The 18928-nt window shown below is 43.3% G+C and overlaps 1 protein-coding gene across 4 annotated transcripts in view; it reads right to left on the bottom strand.

The window, feature by feature from the left end:
* Window positions 1-18928, bottom strand: part of EFCAB6 (EF-hand calcium binding domain 6) — a 474908-nt gene that overhangs the window by 325619 nt on the left and 130361 nt on the right. For all 4 annotated transcript variants that reach the window (XR_004540188.1, XM_033953069.1, XM_033953071.1 and 1 more), the window contains exon 9: window positions 14960-15108. Coding sequence is in view for 3 of the 4 variants with exons in the window: in XM_033953069.1 (XP_033808960.1) it covers window positions 14960-15108 (149 nt within the window). In the remaining variant the exon portion in view is untranslated. The remainder of the gene's footprint in view (window positions 1-14959; window positions 15109-18928) is intronic.

Below are 18928 nucleotides of genomic sequence, written 5' to 3'. Positions count from 1 at the left end.
CATGTGTCTCAAAGCTACTATCTCACGTGACATATGAATACATAATAACAGTTATACTAAAGTGATTCCTAATGTGTACCTTTCTGATATGTCTCAAATCTTACTATGGCATGTGACAGTCCAAAGGTTATAATGCATGCTTCTTAAGCTCTCTTGATTAGCCTTGCTCAGGCAAAGTCTGATTGTTGCCCATATAAGGGATGCTTAAACAAGATAAGAGAAAAAGGGTAAATGTATGTTCAGGTTAATATATGGCCAGAGTCAGGGATGCCTCAGCCTTCTGAAATGAGAAAAGGGCCTCAAAACCAAACCCAGGCCTAGATCCACACACAGGCACAGATCTGCACACAGGGCCTAGGTCGGTGTGCCGACCTGGCTTGCATTCAGAACCGCCTGCGTGCGGACCCCGCCAGTGTTCTGATCAGCTCTGGATCAGAACTTATCAGATCTCCATCCCTACAGTGGGACACTATCAAAAGCCTTACTGAAGTCTAAATACATGATGTCCAGGGACTCTCCCTTATCCAGTTTTTTTGTTACTCAGTCAAAGAAGTTTATCAGATTGGATTGACAAGACCTTCCCTTCATAAAGCCATGCTGGTGGGGATCCCTTAGTCCTTCGACATCCAGAATTGTGTCCAATCTGTTTTTGATCAACATTTCCATAAGTTTACATACTATTGATGTGAGACTCACTGGCCTGTAATTTTCGGCCTCTGACCTGCATCCCTTTTTGTGGAGCGGAATAACGTTGGCAGTTTTCCAGTCCAAGGGAACTTTTCCCTTGGTTAGGGAAAGATTAAAAAGCTCAGCTAACGGTTCTGCCAGAACATCTCTCAATTCCCGAAGTACTCTGGGGTGTAGATTATCCGGGCCCATGGCTTTGTTTACCTTTAGCTTTGATAGCTCGTGGTAGTCATTGCCCGTGGTAAATGCAAAGTCCCAGAATGGGTCCTCCGAGCACCCATTTGTCTGTGGCTGAGGTCCGAATCCTGGAGCTTCACAGGTGAAGACTGAGCAGAAGTAGTTATTAAGTAGTTCTGCTTTGTCCGCGTCCGAGTCTATGAAGTTGCAGTCAGGTTTCTTTAGGCGCATGCTAATGTACTTAAAAAAGGATTTATCCCCCTTTTTAACCTGTCTTGCTAAATTTTCTTCCATCCGGAGTTTGGCCTCCCTGACTGCCATTTTAACATTTCTAGATTTCGACAGATAGGTTTCTTTAGCTTCCAGCCGTTACAATTGTTTGTAGGTTACGAATGCTTTTTTCTTTTGCTTTACTAGTTCTGAGATCTCCGCTGAGAACCACTGCGGTCTATTTTTTCTGCGCCGTTTGCTCACGGTTTTTATGTATATGTTGGTTGCTTCTTGCAGGGTTGATTTCAGAGCCGACTATAGTACCTCCACACTGTCCGTCGTGCTCTGGTTTTGCAGCGTTTTGTAGACATAGTCCCCCATGCACTGAAAGTTAGTCCCTTTAAAATTTAGGACCTTAGTTGATGTATTTGACCTAGTGATTCCTTTCTTCAGGTGGAACCACACCATGTTGTGGTCGCTGGAGGCCAAAGCTTCTCCTACTGACACCTCTGTGACACTGTCCCCGTTTGTGAGCAGCAGGTCCAGGATCGCCTGATCCCTGGTGGGTTTTAGTACCATCTGTTTGAGGCATGCTCCTCGTATGGAGGATACTAGCCTCTTGCTGTCGCTGGTTGTAGCGGAAAGTTTGTTCAGTCCACATTGGGCATATTGAAGTCTCCCAACAGCACTGTGTCTCCTCGCAATGTGATGGTCTCAATGTCTTCAATTAGTTCTTGGTCCGCATCGTCCTTTTGTCTTGGTGGTCTGTACACAACATCAAGATATAGGCATTTGTTATTGCCCCTGGCAAGGTTCACCCAGAGGGATTCTCCCGTATACTCGATGTCTGTGATTTTAGTAACTTTGATGTCCTCTCTAATGTATAGAGCTACTCCTCCTCCTGATTTGCCTTCTCTGTCGTGACGGAGTAAGTTATATCCTGGTATGACCATGTCCCATCTGTGGGACTCCGAGAACCATGTTTCTGATATCGCCACCACATCAAGGTCAGCGTTTCTCATTTCTGTTTCCAGTTCCAGAATTTTATTGGCCAAGCTACGGGCATTAGCATACATGGCTGTCCATTCTTAGCATGTGCGGCAATGTAACGCATGCTAAAAACGCTAGTGCACCTTAATAAAAGGAGCCCTAAGTTGCCAAGAGCTACCCACAACTCTCTGGAAAACCTGGAACCTGTTGCCAGGTCAATGTACTAGTTGTTCAAAAGCATTTCATATGTTCTTGGCTTTAATTTGGCAAATTCTTTGCTTAATCAGATCACCTCTCTCAGGTATTTTTTTTTTCTTCCCCTTATAACCCCATTGTATTATGTAACATCTTTCTTCTCTCATGTATTCTATCCCCATGCTTCTCCAATTTATGATGTATCTTCCTTCTTCTTGCATTTTATAATTTGCTGATTGTCCAGCCTTCTTTCTATGTGAACCGCCTAGAAGTCAGTTTGACTATGACGGTATAGAAAAATAAAGTTATTATTATTATTATTATTGTACTCCTTGAATCAACATCCAGTAGAAAATATATTGAAGCAATGTTGAAAATTAGTTTTTAAATGTGTCATCCAAACTGTACCAGCCAGTACAATACAGAGCACTGCGTTTCGCACATTGGCGTCGTCAGGAGCTGAAGCCGCATCAGGTTTTCACATTCCAAGTATCTAGTATCCTTTCATTTTGTCGTGGAGCTGCATCTGCACGGGCTCAAAAGCCTTCACACCCACTCATTCATATAAAGTAAACAGAGAGCAGGCATGCTTTGTAAAACTGTGTATAAAAATACTGTATGTTAAATGCTTAAAAATATGCCAATTCTGCTGCCAATGGAGAACACCTGTAACAAATAAGTAATTATTTTCGCTATCAACAAGATATATTAGCCACACAAGTGGGTTTTTCTTATATTTGAGAGAATTGTCTGAGTGGTCTGAAGCAGCCTGTTTTTATGTGTTTGCAAATGTTGAAAAGTTCTACTGAGCAGGTTCTTCACCTCTGTCTCTGCTCAAGAATCAGTCCAAAATAAATTTCCTTTAGAAATCACAGGGATGATACTAGTTAAAAACTAGAAGAAGTCAGAAATTGCTTAAATCAAAATCAAAAAACGTGAACTGACCTCACTTCAAAATAGTAACCTGTCTATGGAGTGTGATCAGAAATTTTTAAGTTACTCAGAGATGTGAAACTCTACAAGGAAGGTATACACCCTCCTAGAGATGCTTTAAAAAGCTTTAAAGGACTTGTACTATATTTATGATTGGGTCTCCTGAAGAAGCAAACGAAACGGGGCCACGTTGGGACCCCTAACCCTTCATAAAGCTAAGTCATCATATTATAACTTACTCATTTCAAGTGATGTTTGTTTGACAAAATATATGAAGAAAGAACTCCTGCATGTTTTGAAGCATTTGAAAGATTGTGACAACCTTTATTTATTTATTTTTGTATCCTGCCTTGGAGCGTGATTAGCATTGAAACAGTTGCAATGACTGGAAGATAAACTCTGTATCATCTCTAGGAGGGTGTATACCTTCCTTGTAGAGTTTCACGTCTCTGAGTAACTTAAAAATTTCTGATCACACTCCATAGACAGGTTACTATTTTGAAGTGAGGTCAATTCATGTTTTTTGATCAAGAATCAGTCCAGGCATCAATGTGGGCTGAAAGTGTTGAGTGAGAACCAGGTACAGTAGAATCTCAGTTATCCGGCACCCATGGGGATTGGTGGATACCGAATAACTGTTTTTATGGTTAATTAGTGTGTTTGAAACCTAGTCTAACACACTCTATTACCTCCCTATCCCTCCTGCCCCGAAGCAGCAGTGCGGCAGTGGTCCTAAGTCACAAAGCTCTCCTCCCTCTCTCCCTCAAGTGGCAGAAGCAGGTGGTGGTCGGAGCCACAAACTCCCTTGCTCGCTCCTTCTCTCCCTTCCTTACTCAAGCGCAGCCGTTCAGGAGGCAGCCTCAAAACAGGCTGCTCATGCCTAGCCCTGGCAGGGCCTTTCCTCTGATGTGTCACTTCCTACGTTTATAAAAATGTTAAAAAAAACAGACCCAAGAACAGAACCTTGAGGCTCACCACTGGTAATATCCCTTTCCTCAGAGTGATCTCCATTGACCTCTACCCTCTATTGTCTTCCACTTAACCAGTTCCTGACCAAGCCTGCCACTTTGGGGTCCATCCTGAGAGCACTCAGTTTATTTATTAGACATCTGTGTGGAACACTGTCAAAGGCTTTGCTAAAATCTAAATACACCACATCTAACGCAGTCCCTCATCCACTAGCGTATTCCTTCTATCCAATTCTCTGGTCACCTAGTCAAAGAAATTGATCAGATTTGTTTGACATGACCTACTTCTAGTGAATCCATATTGCCTCCGGTTCTGTAATCCACAAGATTCCAGAAACTTCATCATTCTCTGTTTTAAAAGTGTTTCCATTAATTTGCTTACCACAGAAGTCAGACTTACTGGCCTATAATTCCCTACTTCTTCTTTACTTCCACTTTTGTGCAGAGGGACCACATCCTGACTCTAGAGAAGCATTGAAAAGGTCAATCAGTGGAGCCACCAGAACTTCCCTAAGTTCCTTCAGCACCCTCTGATGTACACCATCCGGCTCCATCACTTTGTCTACCTTTAATTTAGCTAGCTCCTCACAAACACAACCCTCTGAAAATCGATCAGGGTCTACCGCTACTCCATCCTTATTCACATTTCTCTTCTGTGGTTCCACTCCTGGCGCTTCAGTCTCTTCATCCTACGAATGCTTCTAAGAAGCTGGTAGGCTCCTCCTGGGAGGCGTAAAGGGACCGACAGAGGAGTAGCATTATTTTTTTCCAGTAGCCGCAATCGTGAGCGAGGGAGGCAGGGTGCAAGGGAGGGGGGTCTGTTGGACCCATGATAGGAAGGAAGGGAGGGTGGGAGGATGGGGTGCTGCTGATTGGGGTGGGTGGGAAGGGAGGCGACTGGTAGCAGATCCTTTACTGCAGAAAGCCTTGTCCCTATACACCACACTAACCTGTATTGTTGTTGTTAAGTTCCTTGTTTTTGGTTTTTTGCGGTATTTTAAGTTCTGTTTTACCTTGTCTTGATTTTTCTGTCCCCTAGATCTTCTTCTAACGCCACCTGCATAAAAAGGAGATGCTCCTTATTGTGCTCCTTCGTGCGCTACTATTTTACGCATTAAAATCTTTAGTCAATCAAATCTACAAAATGGTCCTTTGTCCTTAAGCTTTCTTGTCTACTCTTCCCTTTTGTTTCTAATTTAGACGTTCCTTCTGTAAACTTTTCAGTTTAAAAGACAATCTTCTTCATGGATAGTCTTCCCTCTAACATTCCAGTATTTTGAGGTCATCGGCATATTAATCCCAGTAAAGCACCCTCGCTACGACCCATAGAGCACATAGATATCCCTCTCTCATCTAACCTAATGGCCTTTCCCAGTATAGGTTTATCATCATCTTCTGACCCATGCACTAAGCAAATTCAAATTGGTTTAATTAATACGCAGTCACTTAAGACTAAACACCATCTTATCAAAGATACGATCAACCAATCTGGAAAAAGATTCCAGACAGTAGTGAGATGTGAATGTATGAACTGAGGACCAAGTAGCAGCTTTACAGATCTCATCAATAGGAGTGAAATGTAAGAAAGCCACTTAAGCTGCCATTGCTCGGACTTTGTGTGCTGTAACACGACCTCCAAGTTGCAGCCCAGCCTGAGCATAACAGAAGGCAATACAAGCCGCCAACCATGTAGAAATAGTTCTCTTGGATACAGGTTGTCACAACTTGTTAGGATCAAATAGGATGAAAAGTTGAGGAGATGTCTCATGTAGCTGAGTTTGCTGTAAGTAATAAGCCAAGGCTCGTTTGCAGTCCAAAGTATGAAGAGCCATCTCTCCAGGATGAGAATGAGGTTTGAGAAAGAACACTGGAAGTACAATTGATTGATTGATTGAGATGAACTTCAGTGACTACTTTTGGAAGTGGCATCCTTTATGAACCAATCGTCAAGATAAGGAAAAACTTGAAGACCTTGAGCCCGCAGAGCCACAGCCACTACTACGAGACACTTGGTGAACACTCTGGGTGATGATGGAAGGCCAAATGGCAGAACCTTGTATTGAAAATGTTGCTGGGCTACCTGAAATCTGAGGAATTTCCTGTGGGCAGGATGAATTGGAATGTGCGAATAAACTTCTTTTAGATCCAGAGAGCAAAGCCAATCGTTCTGATCTAAGAGGGGATATAAAATTGCCAAGGATAACATGCAAAACCTTTCTTTTACCAGAAACTTGTTCAGGCCCCTGAGGTCTAAAATTGGACACAGACGGCCCTTCTTCTTTGGAATGAGAAAGTACCAGGAGTAAAACCCCTGATTCCTCTGAATAGGAGGAACCTTTTCTATTGCATTCATAAGTAAAGACTCTTATCTCTCGATAAAGGGATGTCTGCTGAGGGTTGAAAGATGACTCTCTTGGAAGATGATCTGGAGGAATAGTGAGGAATTGAAGACAGTATCCCTCTCAAATGACCTTTAGAACCCAGAGGTCTTTTATCAGTTCCCAGTGTGGATAATATAACTGGAGCTAACCTCTGATTGGCCGAGAGAGAGGATAAAATGGGGAAACAGCGGCTAAGCTCTCTATAAGCCCGTCAAAAAGACTGAGCAGGTTTCTGAGGAGCTGCTGGTTCAGACTTTTGCGGACGCTGCTGCTTTTGCTTCTTCTGCTGAGGCATACAAGATGCAGCAGATTTTGTTGAATAATGCCTCTGATATGAGGAAGAAGGCTTAAATGACTGAGAAGCGGAAGGAGATTTAGACTTGGTTTTAACCAAAGTGTTCCAGCTCTTTTCATGGTCAGTGAGTTTTTGTGTAGCATTTTCAACAGAGTCACCAAAAAGCTCATCTCCAACAGGGAATATTAGCCAATCTGTCTTGAAGATTGATGTCTATATCTGAGACGCTCAACCATGCAAGATGTCTCATCACCACTGACATAGCTGAAGGTCTGGATGATAACTCAAAGGCATCAAAAGCAGATCTTGCTAAATATCTTCTAGCAAGGGAGAGCATATGAAAGATAGTATGAAATTCCTGGAGATGTGGAGAAGGAATATACTTATCAAAAGAAGGCAATTTCTTAACAAGGTGCTTTACATAGCAGCATATATAGAAATTGTAAATAAGGACCTTGTTTGCCAACATTGGAATTTTGATAGAGGCAACATCCAAATTTGTCCATAGTGCATCCTTCACGCCCTGGTTGCACTGAAGCATAGACTAGTGATTGATGTTGAAGTTGTGGTCTATTGAAACCCAGGGAAGAAATGATTTTATAGAGAAAATCAAATTTTCTGGGAGTCACTGTAATGGTCAAGGGAGTTTCCCAATTCTTGTGAAGAGTGTCTTTGAGAATACCATGCCATGGTAGTTTGAGAAGTTCTTTAGGAGGCTCATCATAATCCAAAGCCTCAAGATATTCAGCACTGTGGGCAGAGTCAACTTCTAGTTTAACAGGTAACTCCTTGCCCAATTGTCTAATGAATTTAGTGAAAGAAATCCTTTCAGGAGGAGATTTTGTCTTTGACAGAGATTTCTAGGTTCATAGACAAAAGCGCGCGCCGACAACCCAGCGCAGACAACCCAGCGCAGACAACTGAGCGCAAGGCAGAAGCGCGCCGAAGATAAACAGTATTTTTAAGGGGCTCTGATGGGGGGTATTGGTGGGGAACCCCCCCACACTTTACTTAATAGAGATCACGCTGGCGTTGTGTGGGGTTTGGGGGGTTGTAACCTCCCTCATTTACTGGAAACTTAACTTTTTCCCTCTTTTTTAGGGAAAAAGTGAAGTTTTCAGTATAATGTGGGGGGTTACAACCCCCCAAACCCCTCCAGCGCCGGTGCGATCTCTGTTGCCCCCACATCCCCCGTCGGAGCCCTTTAAAATACTGTTTTTCTTCGGCGCGCTTCTACCTTGCGCTCAGTTGTCTGCGCTGGGTTGTCGGCGCGCGTTTTAGACCTGTCAACGATTTCTAAGGAGACTTCTCCAAAAGAGTATCTTACACTTCCGATGCAGAACCAGACTGAGTCAGAGTAAAAAAGAAGCTCCATGGTGCAACCTCATCTAGAGTATTGCATTCAATTCTGGTCTCCTTATCTCAAGAAAGATATAGTGGCACTAGAAAAGGTTCAAAGAAGAGTAACCAAGATGATAAAGGGGATGGAACTCCTCTCATATGAGGAAAGACTAAAAAGGTTAGGGCTCTTCAGCTTGGAAAAGAGATGGCTGAAGGGAGATATGATTGAAGTCTACAAAATCCTGAGTGGAGCAGAACGGGTACAAGTGGATCGATTTTTCACTCCGTCAAAAATTACAAAGACTAGGGGACATTTGAAGTTATAGGGAAATACTTTTAAAACCAATAGGAGGAAATATTTTTTCACTCAGTGAATAGTTAAGCTCTGGAACACGTTGCCAGAGGTTGTGGTGAGAGCAGATAGCGTAGCTGGTTTTAAGAAAGGTTTGGACAATTTCCTGGAGAAAAGTCCATAGTCTGTTATTGAGAAAGACATGGGGGAAGCCACGGCTTGCCCTGGATCGGTAGCATGGAATGTTGCTACTCCTTGAGTTTTGGCCAGGTACTGGTGACCTAGATTGGCCACTGTGAGAACGGGCTACTGGGCTTGATGACCATTTTTCTGACCTAGTAAGGCTATTCTTATGTTCTAAACTTTGGTGATGGTGAACGTCGAGAGGATCGATGCTTATGGCAACTCCGATACCGATCTGAAGAAGAGGTATGATGTGAAGCTCTCTTTCTCTTAGAAGTATGGTGCTTCCTGGACTTGAACGTCGAGAGGAAGAAGAGGAGCGCTAATGTCTTGATGAAATGGATCAATGAAACTTGACTAGACAAAGTTTAGATACATGTTCTTTACCCTGTGGAAAATGAAAACTGATGAGCTCACAAGCTGGCATCAGGTGGGACAGCACTTACACATGCACAGTGCAGGCAGTCTTTTCTTTTTTCTTTTTTTTATTTATACAATTTTACAAAATTTTACCAAGCATGAACATCTTGTTACAGCAGGCAGTCTTAAAGCAATACACTTTTATACTGTTCGTACCAGGCTCCATGAATGATGTCACCCACATGTGAGAATAGGCTGTCTGTCCTGGAATAATGGTCTTCTGGATTTCTTCTTGGACAAAATAAAAAAGATTCAAGAAGACATAGAACAAGTGACAATTATCACCAAATCTAACACTTCCCAGAAAATAGAGAAGGATGAATACTGCCCAGCTGATCGCACTTGGAATAAATTCGACATTCTCACAGCAGAGAATATCACCCCACTACTAATAAAGCTCTCCAAATGAATTTTCATCTTGATCATTCTCTCCCCAAAACTACTAGTAGATGCATCTGAAGCAATTATTCAATGGCTAACAACCAGTGGCCTAGCGAGGGTAGGAGTCACCCCCTCCCATGCCTTTTCCGCCCCCTCCCGTTCCTTCCATGCCCCCACACCACACTCGTGCCCTCCCTTCCCATCCCCAGTACTCTAAATCTTCCCCAGCATAAGCAACTTTTCCAACCTGCTGCTCACGCTGGCTTTCCCTCTGACATCACTTCCTGGTCCCATGACTTGGAAGTGATTTCAGAGAGAGTCAGGCCTGTGCGAGCAGCAGGTTAGAGCAGTTACTCTTGCTGGCAAAGATTTTAAAGAGGTACCTGGGGCAGGGAAGAGAGGGCACGAGCTTGGCATGGGGGGGGTGTAGAGGTGCTAACGCCTTCACTGAGTCAGCACCCGGGGCAGTCTGCTCTCCCGCCCCTCCAGGCTCTGTGCATGTGTTAGTTTTGCAACAACTAGTAGGGTGGGTTAGGGCAAACATTTGACTCAACTTATTTGAATGGGAAGCCTTTTGAGCATCGATCATTGGAAATTGGTAAAAAAAAAAAAAAAAATCAGCCCACAGCAACCCACAAGGTCTTAATGACCATGTTTAGTGCATCTAGGCCTTAGCGGTACTAGACCTAGAAGGTAGAAGAAAGGAACAGCTGGCACAAGTTTTGGTGGAGCAAAGAGTAGGGTTACCAGATTTTACATCTTGGGAAAAAAAGAGGACGCATGGCTCCACACCATTCTGCCACTGGCCCCGCCCCATTCCACCCCCGAACCCCAGCCTCACGCAAACCTCGTCTCTTCAGGCAGAGTCTGCACATGCGCAGATGCGACTTGATGATGTTACACTCATACACGCAATGTAACCGCATCGCATCCATGCATGCGCAGATGCACTCCAGACTCAGCCCCAATCTCAACAACTTTTCAAAACCCGGACAAAGTGCTGGGTTTTGAAAAGCTGTCTGGACGCCCAGACAGTCCTATAAAAAGAGGACATATCTGGGTAAATCCGGACATCTGCCAAGAGGTTGGTGCACCACAACAATATGAAAAAGATGGACCATTCCAAAGAGTGCCATTCATCACCACAAGTACAGATTTTTTAGCAGTGCATCCAGGGTATACATTTGGAAAGATATGCTTGTTTATCTTTCAAAATGCTGCAGAGTTTCTATGACAATGATTCTCAACCTTTTTCCAGTTAGGACACATCAGAGAGGTAATGCTCATATATGTGACACACTGCATATGCAACCCTCAGGGACCTTTGGTCTGACACAGTATAGCAGTTCTTATGAGTTAAAGGTAAACATGTTCTGCATCCACAAAAGTCTAATCTCCCCCCAGCAAGTGAAAATCAAAACTATGATATTTTTCTGTGGAAGTCACAATACAATTATTCTGATTCTCATATTATTGGAGCAATAGCAACATAAATCTCTCTACCAGGCACATTGTGAAATGCAAACCCTAAAGAAAATCCAGCATCTTCTCTCTCTCTCTCTCTGGCTGCTTCTATCCAACATCTGTCCTCACTCTCTCTCTCTCTCTCTCTCTCTCTCTGAGCCCTTCCAACAAGCGCCTGCCTTCTCTCTCTGACACCTGCCCTTTTTCTTTTTAAACTAAACTAAACCTTAGGTTTGTATACCGCACCATCTCCGCATGCGCAGAGCTCGGCACGGTTTACAGAGGTTGAGAGGAAAGGAACTACAAAGAAAGGGTATAGGAGAGGGACTGAGAAGATAGAGAGGGGCAGGGTACTAGAGAACGGGAGGTGATTAGATTTTTGGGAAGAGCCAAGTTTTCAAGCGTTTACGGAAGGATTGGAAGGAGCTAGAATTTCTGAGCGGGGATGAGAGGTTGTTCCAGAGTTCCGTGGTTCTAAAGGGGAGGGATGTTCCAAGTTTTCCTGCGCGGGATATACCTTTTATAGATGGGAAAGATAGTTTCAGTTTTTGGGAGGGTCTAGAAGAGAGCGGGTTTGAGGAATTCCAGAAGAGTGGGATAACGGGAGGAAGGACGCCATGTAGAATCTTGAAGGCTAAGCAGGCACATTTATAGAGGACTCTGGAGTATACTGGGAGCCAGTGAAGCTTGGAGAGGAGTGGGGAAACGTGATCAAACTTGCCTTTTGCGAAAATAAGCTTGGCCGCGGCGTTCTGAATTAGCTGAAGTCTAAGGAGGTTTTTCTTAGTTAGGCTTATATAGATGGAGTTGCAGTAGTCTAGTCTAGAGAGGATGGTGGATTGAACGAGGATGGCGAAATGAGAATGATGAAAGCAAGATCTTACTTTCCTCAACATATGGAGGCTGAAGAAGCATTTTTTTACCAGGGAGTTGAGGTGATCGTTGAAGGAGAGAGAGGAGTCTAAGATGATGCCTAGGACTTTGCTTGAAAACTCAAGCTGAAGAGTGGGGCCGGAAGGTAGAGGGATGGAGGTGGGTAAATGATCTGAAATTGGGCCGAGCCAAAATAGTTTGGTTTTGGACTCATTCAGTTTCATTTGTACAGATTGGGCCCAGGATTGGAGGTTCGTAATACATGTGGAGATGTTCTCGGCAAGGTTCGAGAGGTTCGCGTCGGTTTCGAGGAGGATGAGGATGTCGTCAGCATAGGAGTAGAGAGTTTCTAGGGGGGATAGATGAAGGAGTTTCAGAGAGGACATGTAGATGTTGAAAAGGATAGGGGAGAGGGGTGAGCCTTGCGGGACTCCACATTTCGGCTTCCAGGCGGGGGATGAGGAACCGTTTGTGTTAACGGTGTAGGAGCGGAAGCGTAGGAATTTCGAGAACCAGTCAAGGACTGTGGAGCTTATGCCTATTTCAGAGAGTTGGAAGATTAGGATGTCGTGGTGAACGACGTCGAAGGCTGCGGAGAGGTCGAATTGAAGAAGGACAGCGAATTTGTTGCGAGAATGGAGTTGTTGTACCTTAGAGATTAGTGAGGCCAGGAGGGATTCGGTGCTGAAGTTGGGTCTGAAGCCGAATTGGTGGGGTAGGAGGATAGAGAAACGTTCTAGGTAGGATGAGAGTTGGGTGGATATGATGGATTCTAATAGCTTGGTTAGGAGAGGGATATTTGCTATAGGACGGTAGTTAGATGGAATGGTGGGATCAAGGTCGGCCTTTTTCAGTAGAGGGGACAATGAAATGTGTCCCATGTCGGGGGAGAAAAGGCCCGATGTTAGGGCAGAGTTTATAAGGTCGGTGAGGGAAGCGATGGCCTGTGTAGGGATATTCTCGAATAGATAGGAGGGGAAAGGATCCAAAATGCACTTGCAAGTTTTTAGTTTGAGGCAGAGTTTGGAGACTTGCGGTTCAGAGACAAGCTCGAAGGAGGTCCAGGATCTGTCGGCAGGAATGGGGGTGGATACAGGTAAGGTAGGGTTGAGATCAATAGAGGTCAGGGAATTGTAGGAGACTGTGGGAGGGAAGGAGCATCTTAGAGTGGTAACCTTTTCATTAAAGAATTTTGCAAGGGCATCGGCTGATAGAGATGGTGGAAGCGAAGGTGGGTCTTTTTTTGTAGTTAGGGAGCGCCAGATGTTGAACAACGCACTGATCTGGTTGTTGGATCTAGAGATCTTGTCTCCGAAGAAGTTTTTCCTGGCTTTTTTTAATGTTGAATTGTAAAATTTAATATTAGCCCTCCAGGTCTGTCTATCAGAGGGGGATTTAGATTTTTTCCATTTGCGCTCCAAAGCGCGACATTTCTGTTTCAACTCTCTGTGAAGAGGTAGGTACCAGGGGGCCTTTCGGGGGTAGGAGATGGTTTTGGTGGTTAATGGAGCAAGGGAGTGGTAGGTGGACTCGGAGAGGGCGGTCCAGTTGTGCCAATGTGATTCGGGATCTGTAGGTCTAGGGTTGGAGGAGAGTTTGTTGAGGAGTTTGGACCAGAATAGATTGCTCGAGGTTTTTTTGCGGAAGGTTATGGAATGAGAGGGGTGGGGTGGGGAGTCAAGATGTGACTTCCCCCAATCAGCAGTGACCCTTTCTCTTCCCCATTCCATCTAGTGATTCCCCCCTCTTTCCCTCTCTTCCCTCTCATCCATCATCTATAATCTCCCTCACTCTGGCTTCTTCCATCCAACATCTGCCTTCTCTCTCTCTCTCTCTCTCTGAGCCCTTTCATCCTGTGTCTGTCCTTTCTTGCTCTCTCTGACCCCATTCCATATAGCATCTGCCCTCTTTCTCTGACATAGAGAATGACACAGGGATAAATTTTTCCCCGTCACTGCAAAAACTTAATTTCCACGTCCCATCCCTGTGAGTTTTGTCGCTGTCCCTGTCTCTGCCCCATTCCTGTAAGCTCTGTCTTAACCACACAAGCCTCAAACACTTATGATTTTAAAGTGTTTGAGGCTTATGCAGATGAGGACAGAGCTTGCAGGAAAGAGGGAGAGACAGGAAAAGAACTCGCCAGGACAGGATGGGGAAAAATTTGTCCCCGTGTCATTCTCTACTCTGATACCTTCCATCTAGCATCTGCCCTCTTTCTCCCTGCCCCTTCCATTCAGCATCTGCCTCCTCGCTTACCCTCCTTCCATCATCTGCGTCTTCCCTCTTCCCATTTCATCCAAGATCTGCCTGTCTCTTCCCCTTCTTCCATCCAAACTTTGCCTCCTCTTTCCTCCCCTTCTATCCAGCATCTACCTCTTCTCTTACCCTTTTTGTCTAGGTTCTGCATCCTCTCTTATCTTTCTTCCATCCAGTATCTGCCCCTTCTCTCTTCCCTTCTTCTATTCTACATCTGCTCCCTCTCTCTCCCTTCCTTGCCATCCAACATCTCCCTCGTCCACCCTGCTGCTGCTGCTCTTGTTGCTTGTCCAAACCAGCAGCAGGAGTGGCTAAACATGTAAAAAATGATCTTGGGGCCAGCTCTACAAAGGTTCAGCTGCTGGCTCTGCCCTAGAACAAGAAGTGAAGTTAGCATGGGGGTGGGACCAAAAACTCTCCTATAAAATATTGGCCCCATGACACCTTTTAACTTGTTTTAACTGCTGCTGATGGTTTGGAAAAGCAGTGGTGGGACTGGCAATGGGATGGGGGTAGAGAAAGTGGGATATGTTGGGGCCGCAGAGCCCCTGGGAGTGTGAAGCCCTCTGAGGCCACCCCACTCACTCCTGCTTAAGACCAGCCCTGCCTATGTGTACACCTACCTAGAAAATTTGTGCTATGTTAGATACGTATGCATTTACAGAATAGCGCTTAAGTGGACTTTTGGCATATAGGTATCTAATTGTTAGTGCATACTTTATAAAATGACTCTCATAGTGCTGTTATAAAAGTTAGATTTTCAGATGGTGCCGCTGAAAATTCATAGATACAGGAGTTTTACATTTAGCAGCAACTACTAAACATATAAATTAGTTTGAATATTGACCTATAATTAAAAAGTAATAATGCTTTTACAATGTTGAAAATACTACAGAAATTAGGAGGCTCTTACCTGCTCATTAATTCTTGAAAGGTTTCATTTTCTAGTGGGAAGATAAAACTATTAATAATTGCCTTTACATCATCCAAAGAAATTAATCCACTGTGAGATACATCAAATGCTCTGAAGGCTTTTGCTAGATTCTGATGGCTTTTGCATATCTATAATAAACAAATTTTACAATGCTATTTTAATTTAAAAATGCTTATATTTACAATAAAAGATTTTTTTCAAGTTTGTTTTATAGATTCCTTCTTCCTTCCTAACAAATAGAAAAGATGTTATGATCTTCCTATGTTCAATAAATAGGTCTATAGATGACAAACTTTTCTCACTTAAGGAGATTCAAATGACAAAGTAGTGTAGTTTCTCATCTGTACAAGGTGTTTTCCAAGAACAGCAGGACTAGTATTCACACATATGAATGACATCCCTCAATGGAGCCCCAGTGCAGACCCTAAACTAATATTCCTGTCACTTTAAGAAGTTTTTCACAGGCCCACACTACACATGTGTGAATACATTCCCACCAGATTCTAGTGCGGAGGACCCTCAGTTCAATCAAAAGCCTAAAGAAAACAATTCCTAGGGGAGATGGGAAAGTATGACAATACTAATCCTGCTATAGGTCAGTAACTTCATTTTCTTCGACAAGCAGGACTTAGGGCTCCTTTTACTAAGCTGTGCTAGTGGTTTTACCATGTGCTTAGCATGCACTACAATGCCACGTACGCTAAGTGCTAACGCCTCCATAGAGCTGGCGTTAGTTTTTCCACGTAGCATGGGGGTTAGCGTGCGATAATCTTCAGCACGCTAAAAATGCTACCGCAGCTTAGTAAAAGGAGCCCTTAGTTTCTAACATATGAAAATACCTAGCTACCAGACTCACCAAAGTCAACAATGACTAATAAGGACTTGCAATGGAAAGGCCAAAGTGAACCAATAACACTAATAGCCATTCAACATATTACTGGAAATTGGAAGGACTATACTAAACTTAATTATACCTTTTGGTGGAATTCAGTTTGTCATATTTATAAAATGGAGAGAGTGCTTGCTATACAGCAAGGAAATTATAATAGTTTCAAAAAGATTGGGGGGCCATTGATTGCATATTCTAATGATTAGACACCTTGGACACCTTTTTATTACATAGGACTATATTTAATGTGGGGATGGGGAGGTATGTTATGTGATTTAATGGGTTTATTCCTGATGAATGGGATGGGTGGGGGAGGGGTCTTTTTTATATGCATTTGACAATAATTGCTAGAATGTCAAGTGATTTGTACGAATTATCTGATTGAATATTGTACACTTGTTGCAAGAGTTAAAATTGAATAAAGAATTTTTTTTAAAAAAACCCCACTAATAGCAAATTTTCCTGTTTGTGAAAGTGCAGCCTGGAATAGAAATGAATAACATAACAGAGCTCTTGTATACCGTTACAACCTCGCAGCTCTGTGCGGTTTACAAATAAGGAAGACTGCGCATACGCAGGGATATGACAATTCAGTAGCTAAAAGTTTTTCTTAAAGAGATAGGTTTAAACAGTTTCCTAAAGTCAAAATAAGAATTAGAACTGGGAATCAACTTACCAAAGCTCTTATCCCAAAGAGCAGCCTGGTAAGCCATAATTCTACTGAAAAATCTCTTAAACAGACAATTCTTTACAGAAGGATAAGCAAAAAAATCTAATTTCTCGAATAAGGTTTCTTCTGTATGCAAAGAGAAAATGCTCAGAGATGTAAGTTGGAATTAAACCATATAGTGTTTTATAACAAAAACACCCAAATTTGAATAATATCCTTGATTCAATTTGCAACCTGTGTAATTTCTGATAGTAGCCTTAGACATGATCAAATCTCTTAAGTGGTCAATCTCTTAAGTGATCAATCTAACAGTGGTGTTCTGGATAAGCTGTAGCCTCTTAATGTTCTTTTTACATGAGACTAAATAAATTAGGTTGCAATAATCCAAGGTACTAAGAATCAAAGATTGCACCAACAGTCTAAATCAGGGTTGCCCAAAAAGTCGATCGACCAGTAGATTGCAAGGGCAAAAGACTCGCGCTGCCTTTGCATTCTCCCTGCTTCCCCAACACTTAAAAGCCTGGCCCATTCAGCCACTACACAAGCGTTCCCCCCCCCCCCCACACACACACACATACGTCAATTTTGATATCGGAGGGGAAGTTCCGGGCCAGTCAATTGCTGCCTGACTGGCCCGGGACTTCCTCTCTGACGTCAGAATTGACATGGGGGGGGGGGGGAATCGCTTGTATAATGGCTGCACGGGCCTGGCTTTTGCATGTCGGGGAAGCAGGGAGAAATCGGTGGAAGCAGTTGCGGTGGGGCAGGGAGAGAGAAAGAAAGACGGTGGCTTGGGGGGGCAGGGAGAGAGAAGAAAGACACAGAGCTTCATGCTTCCTGGAATTGACCAACTAACAGTGCTGCCTTCTCTGGAGAGAGACAAGAGAGAAAGAAAGACAGACAGAAAGAAAGAAAGAAAGGGGGGGCAGTGAGAGAAAAATAAAGAAGGGGGTAGAGAGAGAAAGAAAGAAAGGGTAGGGAGCAGGGAGAGAGGAAGAAAAAGTTGGGGGAGGGAATGGACTGTGTCAAGTAGCAGGGGGCAGGCAGGGAGAGAGGAAGAAAAAGTTGGACTCATGGAGGGACAGAGAGAGATGTTGATTGGAATGAGGTCTGGAGGAGAGGAAGCATGCAGGAGGCAGAAAGAAAGAAAAAAAGAAAGAAATATTGGATGCACAGTCAGAAGAAAGTGCAACCAGAGACTAATGAAATCACCAGACTTATGTGTCCGTTTTGAGAATTTAAATATGCTGTCTATATTTTGCACTATGGCCCCCTTTTACTAAACTGCAATAGTGCAGGGAGCCTATGAGTGTCGGAAGCAGCGTGGGGCATTTAGCGCAGCTCCTTGCGCTAAAAACCGCTATCACGGTTTAGTAAAAGGGTAGAAGGTATATTTGTCTATTTTTGTATAGTTGTTACATTGCATATTTTAAAGTCATCTGCCTTGACCTCTTTGAAAAAAAACCCGAATATAAATTATAATTAACATTTTCTCTGCGTACAGTGTGCTTTGTGTTTTTTTAAATTTTATTGTTGGTAGATCATTTTGTCTTGGTCATTTTTAAAGTAGCTCGCAAGCCAAAAAAGTGTGGGCATCCCTGGTCTAAATGCATTAAAGATAAAATAGGACCTAATAGTCCTGAGTTTCCAAAGCAGAAAATAACACTTTTTAACAATAGTGTTGATTTGTGCCTCAAACGATAACTCACAATCTAAATTAACCTCTGTGGTGAATGGAGAAAGTAGGGATAGCCCAATGAAGAGAAGAATAGTGGTGATAGAACATGAAGACCACTAGTGGAAAGAAAGTATGTTGTATGTTTGAAAAATAGAAAACATAATAGTCATTGGAAATTTGGAAAAGAAGTCAAGCAAATTGATGAGGCAAGATCTCCCTTGGCTGAACTCATTAAATCATGTTTGTCTACATGTTCCACATTTTTATTTTTTATAATTGTTTCAACCATTTTGCCTGGCACTGAAGTCAGGCTTACCGGTCTGTAATTTCCCAGATCTCCCCTGGAACTCTTTTTAAAAATCTGCATAACATTGGCCATTAGAGAATGACACGGGGACACATTTTTCCCCATCCCCATGGGAACTCATTTTCCCATCCCATCCTTGTGAGTTCTTTTCCTGTCCCTGCCCCTGCCCCATTCATGCAAGTTTCATCCTCATCTGCACAAGCCTCAAACACTTTAAAATCATACGTGTTTGAGGATTGTGCGGTTAAGGCAGGGCTTACATGAAATAGGGCAGGGACAGGGACAGCAATTTTGGGCAATTTTGAAATGTTAAGTAACTTGCCCAGAATTACAAGGAGCTGCACTGACAGTTGAATCCAGAACCTCAGGATGGTGAGGCAGCTGGTCTAAGCACCAGACCACTG

Source organism: Geotrypetes seraphini, chromosome 7 (assembly GCF_902459505.1).
Source record: "Geotrypetes seraphini chromosome 7, aGeoSer1.1, whole genome shotgun sequence".
NCBI classification, from domain to species: domain Eukaryota; kingdom Metazoa; phylum Chordata; class Amphibia; order Gymnophiona; family Dermophiidae; genus Geotrypetes; species Geotrypetes seraphini.
The sequence above is the reverse complement of the archived record's forward strand: the minus strand, read 5'-3'. Positions and strand labels throughout refer to the sequence as shown.